At 33.5% G+C, this 11,293-nt stretch overlaps 2 protein-coding genes across 2 annotated transcripts; one reads left to right on the top strand and one right to left on the bottom strand.

The window, feature by feature from the left end:
- Positions 1-443: 443 nt before the first annotated feature.
- Positions 444-7,287, top strand: LOC132729884 (uncharacterized). Its single transcript, XM_060715720.1, has 4 exons — positions 444-637; positions 4,569-4,654; positions 5,579-5,627; positions 6,925-7,287. The coding sequence occupies exons 1-4, from the start codon at positions 524-526 to the stop codon at positions 7,000-7,002; spliced, it is 327 nt and encodes a 108-aa protein (XP_060571703.1). The 5' UTR covers positions 444-523; the 3' UTR covers positions 7,003-7,287.
- Positions 7,288-10,404: 3,117 nt separating this feature from the next.
- Positions 10,405-10,878, bottom strand: LOC132729889 (E3 ubiquitin-protein ligase TRIM56-like). Its single transcript, XM_060715727.1, has one exon. It carries the CDS (start codon positions 10,876-10,878, stop codon positions 10,405-10,407), a length of 474 nt encoding a protein of 157 aa, XP_060571710.1.
- Positions 10,879-11,293: the final 415 nt, after the last annotated feature.

The following is an 11,293-nucleotide window of genomic DNA, read 5'->3' on the forward strand; positions in this document are numbered from 1 at the left end:
AATAATCATGATCAATGTATTCATAAAATGATATAAAGATTATTAGGCCCCTAATGATAATTTAATGGTGCGCAAACGTTCAATTAATCAATGTTTACATTTAAGAGATACAAATATATATAATATCTTAAATTATTAGCAATCTATACATCATTTCATGAATGAATTGAACATAAAAAATATACACTATCTTGTAAAATCATTGCCGGTTGCACTAAAAAAAGGGGGGAAAATCTCCTTTATGTATTTTAGTCATACCCTTAGGTACGTTCTGGCTTGGGACGGTAAGGACTAAACTCTCTAAACTAAAATCTATATAAATATTTTATTTTATCAAACAGGTAAAGTATTTCCGGATAATTTCATATAAGAGCAATACTATTTTTTATTATTAAAGTTAGATATTTTTCATAATTTAAGAAATTTTAATAATTTTCAGGATATCAGAGATTAAAAACTCAAGCGTAGTATCCGGAGAGACAAGGTCGGAAACGGGAGTTAGGTCGGAATTTTCCCTGCGAAAATGAACGTCTTGAAATCAATAAAATCACTCATTCCGAGCTCCTTACCCAAAAACTTCCGGAGCATCATTGGATTCCCGGGTCTAACGCTTAAATCATGTAAAGAGCACGTTTCTGTAAGCATACAATTTTGTTTCACTTTAAATATGTGGGAGGGGTGTGAAGAAAATAAATATAGCTCACATATTCAGTGTCTATTCTAGGAATTGAAAAATAGGGGTGATTTTCCCCCCTCTATTTCAAAAAGGGGGCGATTTTCAAAATCAAAGGGCGCCAATATAAACTGCCAATGTTAAATCGTCTGCATTAAGTTTACACTGAGGCGTTCAACCGATGAAATAATTATTTAAAACGATAATATTAATTTAAGGCAGCAGAAGTTGTCCCCCCTGAATTTTTAAACAAAACAAATTATTACAGAACTGCCGCGATTGATTATAAAGGGATTGGCAATACAAATAATCGAACTATCTTTCACGTCTAGATCGTAGCCAAGCTAGGAATTGCCTCATTTTTCTTGATTATTTACTACACTAAAATGGCGCCCAACTGTCAGACCTTAAAGCACACTAGTTCCGGTCGATACGGAACATTCCGTTAATTTCCGTCAACTCACGTAACCAGTACCATACGGTACTAAATTATTATAATTAGCTTACAGTAACCTCCCTTCGGTTCTCGGTGTAAATGTAAACAAAACAACCAAATATAATGCGGGATGGAAGTTTTACGGTTTTATTAACTTTTTTTATAGATGCGCGATTTTCACGCACATGATTTTGAATTGTGCACGATCTGTTAAATACTAGCGTGAATCGCGCAATCGCGCGTCCTAGAATAGACACTGCATATTGGTGTGTTCCTGCTAGACTTGAATTTATGGGGTCATTCCTGACATTGTACAAAGACAGATGGCCTTTAATAAGTAGTATAATTTCAAATTGATGTAAAATAGCAGCTTGCTAAATTGAACCTGAAACACTGCCCTGAATCTATCAAATTATATGATTGCGATACGATTTCGAGACATTTCGGGCCCAAGACGCATTGGCCCCATATTACCCAAGACATTTCGGCCCCGGACGTTTCGGCCCTTTATCAAATGGGCCCCATATTTAGTAAAGAATAAGTCTTACCTTATCGTGTTTTATACCAGCATTTTAATTGCATATAAATAAATGAAAGAATAAAAGAAATGAGAGAATTAATTGAATAATTAAAGTATGATTTTAAATTGAATGAGGCTAAATTGTAGTAATCAAACAAACAGAACAGAACATAAACTATATAAAACAAAACATACTACACACAAACACTGAAACTGCTTATTATCAAGAAGTTTCTTTTTTCAAATTTGAACGATTAAAAAGCAAGACACAGAACAATACAAACATTTATTATCAACAACAATTAAATTAATAGTAAGTGACGAGTCTTAGCAATACAATACAACACATAACACCTAACAGTATAAAACAAACAATACTTTGTAAACAGACATTTTTTTATATAAAAAACAAACACTTTTTTCAATGAAAGTGATAGATTTTCAATCAGAGCATATATTAAAAAGAAAATATATCAAATCATAAGTTTAAAAAATCTTTGATATTACTTACGGCTAATTAGCAATACGCTATAAATAAGTAATTTGTTAAACCTTGAAAAAAAAAACATATATCTAAAGTGTTATCTAAATAATTAATAGAGATCAAAAGAAAATGATTTTTTAAGTATATTTGTAATTAATTTTGATAATCAAAAGTTTTTGCATTTGTCAACTGTCTTATAAGTTAAAGAATAAGTGTCTTTATTTAGGTGTATTTATTGTTACACCTTTGAAAAAAAGCATTTATCTAAATAGCAATTGATAGATCTATAACGGATTATCAATTTAGGATTGAAATGTCGTAATTGTTTGTGTGCCATCAATCAATCAATATTCTACAATTTTTAACGATTTTAAGTATAAAAATTCCTTTTATACTTAAATAAAACTGTTATAAAAAAGGGCCGAAAAGTCTCGCGGAAAAGGGCCGAAATGTCTAGGGGCCGTTTTTTGCACAGGGGCCGATTTGGTTTGGGGCCAAAACGTACTGTTTGCATCAATATTGATGATAATATCCAAAATATACCCCCTATACAGTATAAATAATCACAAGGAATGAAACGCTTTTCCCCATCCAAACATAATTTACGCCGAACAAATCAACAAATCAAAATAATCTCTATCGGGCCATCTCGATAAACAATACACAAATGCATCAAAAACCACCGATAACTTTTTTCAATCGTAAGCTATGTAGGAGTAATTCAACATTTTCTGATTATTTCCTGCGATCTGAGTTTGTCGCCGACTCCATTTCGTGACGTCTCTGGATTTTGTTTATATTTTGGATATTATCATTAATATTGATAGAATTTAAGTTCCTATGCCTGAATCTTGTAGCAAAACAGCATTCCTGTCTGTGGTACGCTCTACCTTGGGGTACAGTTTGATCTTCTGAGACCCATACCTCCAGAGAGACATTTAAAAGCTTGAGAAGGTCCAGAAACAGTCCGCTAGGATTATCACAGGCAACTACACCACCAGGTCCCCAGGGTGGGTCACACAAATGCTTAGAGACCTGAAAGTACTTTCACTCCAGGACCAAAGTAAAGCCAACAGACTGACAATGATTTATAAGGTGGTCGGAGGCCTTGACTACTGGACGCCTGTCCAAGTAAAATTATCGAGGAGCAGACTTCCCGAAAGTTAAAAAAACATTCTGTCTGACAAACCATGAAAATCTGTCGGACCGAAATGAAATCTGTCAGACGGAATGAAATTAATCAAAATCAAAGGAAACCTTGTGTTTGTATTTCTAATACACTTGTCGGTTTTAATTTTTTCACCGTGAAAATCGGCACAGTCCGTACAGCTCATTTTCACATACTCCCTGTCGTACACCAAAGATTCACGGTCCTGCTTCCATTTTTCATTAAATTTTCTCTTAGGTCTATTCTTTTCATCCTTTTACTGCTGTTCTGCGCACTCCTCTAACATAGATTTTCGTTTTTTGCCAGGTTTGGCACCTTTAGCAATGCCATTTTGTATACATGTGACTTGGATAAAAGCCGGACAGTCATAAAAAATCCTCGTACCTAATCAAAATTTATCGGACATGTCCGTCGGACTGACGTATTTTGGGAAGTCTGGCAGCGTGAAAGCATATTTTTTTTGAGAATTGTGCAAGAAAACATTCTTGAAAACCAGATAATAAATCACTTTAAATGCTTTCAGTTTAAACTGAGCAATGTAAAACTTCATGTTATAACCAATCATTTTTCCCCACAAAAATTTTTGATTGGAATAAATTACATGATAGTGTTGCGCAAGTTAGATAAAAAGTTGTATTCCATTTGGACCAAGTCCTCTCTCCCTTTGCTTATATGCTGAAAGGCCCTGCAAAGTACCATCCAGATCCAGATTGTTAAACTGATATTATATTAAGGCAGTGGCCTGCAATAGTATATGAATATAAGCCTACATGCATATTGCAAGCTATGATATCACAGTACTTAATGTTTATCAGAAAATATGTGAATTCATGAGATTCTTCTTCTGTTAAATTAATGATGTTCTTTAAAACTGTCTAAAACAATGTTTCAAAAGATCCAATTAAAACCAATTAAAATGTTGTTTTTTTTTTTTTTTACTTTTCACATTTTCCACCATGTTAGCTCAGGGCTTCCCTTAATGGAGATTTGGGAGTCATTTACTCCTTGATTTTGAATAACAGTATTCTTACCAGGAATTAATTCATTATTCACAGAATTAAAAGGTAAACTCTTAAAATTTCTCTTGTCTTTGGTATCAGAATATCATTTCAATTTTCGAGACTTAAAATTGAATGTGATCTTCTAATAAATATTCTAATCCCTATATATTATTCAGACCCTTGTTTTACTATTAAGCTGCACTGAGAATAGTCAATGGGAGCTACTGTCCTACTGGCAGCTGCTATTTTTATTTGCAATTGCTTATTGATCAATGTTTATTTACAGGTGTTGCCAGTGCACTTTTTCACCATTGGTGGTGGTGTTGTTTGTGCTCTATATCTGTTGACGATGGCGTCTTACAAGGACACAAGGTGTGTATAAATATGGATTTATTTTTAGCAATATTGAACAACCCATGACTTTTACATTGGGAAATTTTACTTTCAATCCTTGGTAAGGGTTAGTAGTAAATTAGAAGAGATTCGAAAATGAGCCGCGCCATGACAAAACCAACATAGTGGGTTTGCGGCCAGCATGGATCCAGACAAGCCTGCACATCCACACAGTCAGATCAGGATCCATGCTGTTTGCTATCAGTTTCTCTACTTGTAATGGGTGTGTAAGTGAACATCATGGATCCTGATCAGACTGCGTGGATGTTCAGGCTGGTCTGGATCCATGCTGGTCCCAAACGCACTAAGTTGGTTTTGTCATGGCACAGCTCATTTAATGTTCTTTCTACTATTCGTTGTAGGTAGGAAATGGCTTTTTAGCTCAACTATTCCAAGAAAAGGGAGAGATGTTGTACTCAACCTAGAGTTGGCACCACACATTGGTTAAGTTTTTGCATACAAGATGGTATCCCCAAAACTACTGAATGGAATTGGTTGTAACTTCACACACTTGTTCCTTGTTATTTAAATCTAACATGATAGGCACATATCCCATAACTCTGATATACCGTTTACAGAATTTAGCCCCTTTTCTTATTGTCGAGTACTAAGAATAGTCAAGTGTGAGTGGTTACAGAGAGGGTTTATCAATATGGTATGGTTTGAGTCTAATAATGCAAATAACCATTATAATTAGTGGGGCACAAAAAGGTCTTATCAACAGAATTAAGATCCAAGGAAATTTCATTTTATCTGCTTATTTTGCTTTTTACTTTCTTTTTTTTTTTGAAAAAATAGACAACAATCTTAAGAACCCTCAAAAATGTCTTTTGTGAGAAAACCAAGAAATTTCATGACCAGAAAATGAAGTGATATGTTCACTGTGTTATGTTTACTTTTCAGTTTATCCCAGTATTCACAAGCAGATATTTCGCCCAGTGATAAAGCTCCTGTGAGTATGTTTAATTTATACAGCAGCGAAAAAGTTTGTTTAAGTTGATTGGTCTACAATGGTCTACAATGAACATATTTTATATCAGTATTTGATATATTAATAAAAAACAATAGAAATAAAATTGTGTCTTTTAAATATTATTATAAATATAAAACTATTTGAAGGGAAAAAATTGTCTATACAGTTCTAAATAATTTAGTATAAACAATCATATGATGAAAAGTAATACTTTTGTTCTAGAAACAATTTAATGTTTGGTACATTGTTTATACTGGTATGTTACATAAGAGCTGTCATCTAGAGACAATATATTTTTATGCCGATCAATAATAGATACACTTTTGAAAAAATTGATTATTTTGATTAATTATTCTATGTCTATGAATGATGATTATTCACCCAAAACAAATACAAAAGTAGGTGGCCATGTCTAACACTAGGCTATTGTTACATAATTGACACATTCATAGCAGTGATGACAAAAAGTGGTTAAGAAAATAATCTTGCAAAGGACATTTATAAACAGGACACAACATATTTGTATGAACAGAACATATATTTTACTCAAATTATTTATCAGGTATGGAGGCGAATTATATACAAGAAATTAGGAGTATATATCGATATATTGCTGATATTTTTTCATCTGATATTGATGTATCTTCAATATGCTTTGTAATGAATCAATGATGGCTCTATGTTACATGTATATTAGACCATGTATCTAACACCTACCAATAACATCCAAATATAATTCTATGGTAATGTGTTTTCATCAATAATATTAAATACTGTCATTTAAGGGGAGCGGTGGCCTAGTGGTTAAGGTGTCTGCCTCTCAACCCAGAGATCAAGGGTTCGAGCCCTACTTGATTCACGACCATGTTTCTTCATATGACACCAGTACTGGTTGATTCCAGGAAGCAGACTTGAAAATGATTAATATAAGTTGCAAGCACTTGTTTCGCAATTGAGCTTAAATATGTTTAAACCAAATACTATCTGCAAATATGTAAGGTCAAATATAAAATTCAAATAATGATTTGTTCAAGACTGTTATATTTTCTAGCAGTGTTCTTTACTGTCAATGTATTTGAACTTAGAAGTAAGGAAAAGTCGGGCTGGCAGTGCCTCATGTTATGATGATGTTCGGATTGTTGAATATTATGCTACATGTTTCCTTTGATAATCAGAGTAGTCAAAATTTTATATGGTTTTGGAAGCTTTTATATGATGAATTGGTGTATTTTGTCTAACTTTTTCGTTTATTTTCTTTCTTTAAAATTTATTTCAGATATACATTTCCCCAACACGAACTGACTTACAAGGACAGAAAATGCCTGAAGCTAAACCAAAACTGTTGGAGGAATAGATAGTGAAGATTATGAGTGCTTTTGGTTGTTTATTTTTATTTTTCTCAACTCAAAATTAAACCGGTACATAAAGACTTTTCAAGACTGATATTCTATGATAAATATTACCTCATGTTATATTTTGGCATTGACATGAATTTATCTTTTTGAGTTTTATTTTGTTTGAAACAGCTTAAAATTAGGATTTGAATGTGTGAAAGTTAATAGAACAACATTTATAAGATTTTTGAAAGGTTTTGTCGAACTTGTTGAAAACAGACTTGATAAATAAATATATGTAAAAATCTTGTCTTCTGTTATTTTTGCTACATGTTTTTAATAACTTTTATAGCCATTCATGATTGATAAACTCATTTGCTTATATAGACTTAAAGGGCCTCCACAAACTCCATTTTTGTGTCGCCTCTACAGAGTAGGGACAGCATTTAGGGATCACTTCTCTGTCATCTTGTATGTCCGTCTGACCATCACAAAACTTGTCTGGACTACTCCTCAGAAACTATTTGTACAATGTCATCAAAACTTGACAGGAGTAATCAGTATGAAGTCTAGTTGTGCATATCATCAGCATTTTCTGATTAAATGATTTTTTTAGAGTTATGGCCCTTCAATGACTTATCTCACCTGTCACAAAGTGGTACGCTGAGATTTTGAGATCGCTTTTTGTCCGGCGTCCGGCTGTAAACTTTTAAACGACATCTAATAAACCGCTGAGCATTTCATCCAAACTTCAAAGGAATGTTTGGTGGTCACCTTTAAAAATTATTAAAAAAAATTTATTCCATGCAAAACTGGTTGCCATGGCAACCAAAAGAAAAAAACTTAAAATTTCTTCTTTTGAGAAACGCAAAGAGCTATAAATTAGATATTTGGCATTAAACATCTTCCAGTGAGTGTCTACCAAGTTTGAATAATAAAGTCTGAAATAAAAGCCCTGGGGTCATATTGGCCCCGCCCCAGGGAGTCATTGATTTTCCTTATATTTCTATATTAAAAACTTCAAAAGTCTTCTTTAAAAAAAACCCAAAAGCTAGAGCTTAGATATCAAGATTCAGTACCATCCCTAATTGTACAAATCACGGCATGTTCCTCTTTGCTGCACAAAATGGTCGTTAGAGCTATAAATAGAAAAATCTTGTCCGGCTTTCACAGGTCAAGCTACTGGGGTGATTTCAATGAAACTTCACATGAGTGACCATACATAGTTTTTGGAGACATATGTTTTTGTGACACAAACACTCTAGTTATTTATGATTTTTTATTATATTTGTTAAACTTTTATGCATACAAATCACCCATTGTACGACTGTATACATTGAAATTATGAAACGTTACATAATTATACATCTATATGTCAAAGTTATGACATCTTTAAATTAAAGAAATGATTCATCCACTAATGACGCATATAGTTAAAAATAAAGAAAAAGTGCAACTTCCCAGTTGCAATGCTATCAAACCATTAAGGCCATCAGGACGTTAGTATAAAACTTTGGTGAGGTCACTTGATTACTGATGGACATTTTCTCGCCCACACACATACTGATATAGCTTTTCTGGTAGCCTTTTTATTTGGGTAAAATATATAATGTCATGAAAGTATATATGTATAGCAGTAAGAGAAATTGTTGTAAATGAGACTGTGAAAGTTGTGTAATATTTTATTCAAGTGATACATTAAAAACCTTTATTTGACTACTTTGATTCATTCCCACAAATAATCTCTTGGTATTCTGGCAGTATGCAATGCTTGCTGGTGTATCTGTGCCATGTCTATTATCTATCAGTATCTTCACTTTTGTGAGATCACGAGATAATTGATAGACATTCTTTGATTCACAACAACCCATATTCATCAACAGCAAGTTGGTTAGGATTTTTCAGTTGATCATCTTTGTAGACTGCCTTCACCTTACCATCAAAGGTCAAACAGGTCTCCGTGTGTCTGTTTAAACTCCCCAGCAGTCATTATTATGCTGCTGACCGTTCCAAGGCGGCGCCCCACTGTGTTCCTCAGATGTATATCTATGTTGTTTCATACTGTTTTGGTGACACTTTTGCTTGTGTCCCTTGTTGTTTTCTCGTCTACGGTAAGTATCTTCCCCATTGCCTCTAGTTTTTTATTTCTTTGATTAACCCCCCCCCCCCCTTCCCCCCGGTCTCCTGTCCCCTTCCCTCTGTGTGGCCTATTATTTTTTTTTTTTGAATTCCTAATCAGTTACAAATTATTTATCATTTATTGATTAACGTGTCATTGCCCTGTCCTTTTTATGTTTGGGGTCCGCCTGGGCTCCTTGCCATTGGTTCTTGTTGCTGGGTCATTTGGGGGTTGCGTTCATTGAACGCCGCCTTTCCTTGTTGATCTTGTTTTTCATATTTTTTACCATCAGAGACATATATCATAGAATTGTCAGGACTAACAGTCAAGTAATGAGAATTGGTAAACAGATTCTGACCATCGTCATCTTTCCCAAATGATTTCACTATTTCACCTTAACCTTAATTGTACTTTTAAAGGATTTGTAATATGAAACAACAAGATGGTTATAACTGTTAGCAATACCAAAACAACGACCATTTCCTGGTATCTCAGTGATATCTAAAACTTCCCTTTCCTCAGAAAATGTAATCAGTCTGATCTTTTGTTCTATTGGAAATGTGACAGCAACTGTATGATCTGAAACCTTTGCTATTCCCCAAAGAATGGTTTTAAATTTTATTGCTTTTATACACTTTGCATTTGACTTTTCAAGTGTTAATATGACAAGGCTTGAATTTTTCCAATCTGATGCAAGAAGTGTATGTTCCGATAGAAGAAGTAAAGAAACTATACTTTCAAAATCAAGATTGATATCAAAATTAACGGCAATCTTTTTCTCAATAGCTGATACATGTACTTTATCAAACGAGAAAAACCTTGTTTGATCCTCAAGAGATTGTGTTGTTGGTTGAATGCCAGATTCTTTTAGTCTGTAGCGTTGTATGTTGGAGTGTTTAATATGGTCAGTGGTAACTTGAATGTGTTCACACATTTGTTTCGCTAACTTCAGTTTTATAAACAGTTTACAGTTTTTACCTAATTTTTGAGCCTGTTCTAGATCAACAGTAAGAGCCTTGAAATTTCCAACCAAATTCAAATGTTCGGACATGAGTATTTTTAAGTTTGTGTTTCTGTTAATAACCTCCTCTTTTATATCTGTTTCAGCTTTTCTTACTTTTTCTTCAAATTTTCTTTCCTTTTCAGACAACTTTTGAATTAGTTCTAACCTTTCTTTCTTCAACCTAGCAATTGTCTCTTCCATTTTCTTATCATAATCATCAATTAGATCTTGATGATGTTGTTTGTAAGTTGCTATCAGTTTGTTGCTATGCCCTTTACATGCTTCAGTTGCATTTTTCTCTTATTTCTTAATCACTTCACTTTTGGCATCCAACATCTTTTCTGTGTCTTTTATATTCATTGACAATTGATCCATGTTTTTTCTTAGATTTATTAGTTTGTCACTTTTTTGTATGTCTGAAGCAAGGGTTGGTAAATGGCTAACATCACTGCATTTCACATGCTCATTATCCTTGCATTCTTGGCAAGCTTCTTTGTTACACTCAGAGCAGTAAAACTTGATCAGCTGCCCAGGATGAATAGAACATTTCTCAAAATAAAAATCCTGAGGCATACTGTAACTGTCTTTGATTCTGTGAGTTTTAAATTGTCTCTTATGATATCTCTGACAGGTCACACATATATAATCTAAACAATCTACACAAAAAGCTACAGCTGTAGCATAACCATCACCATGTCGGTCACATTCCTCACAATACATTTCTGTAACTTCCTCAGAGTCTTGTGTTAGTGATCCACTGAAGTTAGTAGTCATTTTATCCTTTCATGCGAACACTTTAACTTGGTTAATTTAGAAGATTGTATTGATTGAAAATGAGAATGCTTTCAATGTCATTCTCAGTATTATAAAATCCGTTTTAACAAAATAATTAATGTGTTTGGTAGATCAATAGTTCATATTCAGTGCTGGTTTATGTAAATACTGATTACAGCATGAACAGTTATATATCAGCATATCAGGTGTTTAAAATTACAATGACCTAACTTGGTATGTTGAAAGAATCAGATACGGCATTGTTGCTTTCCATAATCTATGCTTGATAAGAGGTTGAGAACAAAACATGTATTGTGTCATGTGACGTACTGATAAGACCTTATAAATCAGTTTGATAACGCTTAATGTTTGTGTTCTTGTTCAAATTTAGTTCTTCCTTATAGTGAAAAAGCTA

This window comes from Ruditapes philippinarum, unplaced genomic scaffold, assembly GCF_026571515.1.
Source record: "Ruditapes philippinarum isolate M1 unplaced genomic scaffold, ASM2657151v2 ctg7260_1_1_1_1, whole genome shotgun sequence".
Lineage (NCBI taxonomy): Eukaryota > Metazoa > Mollusca > Bivalvia > Venerida > Veneridae > Ruditapes > Ruditapes philippinarum.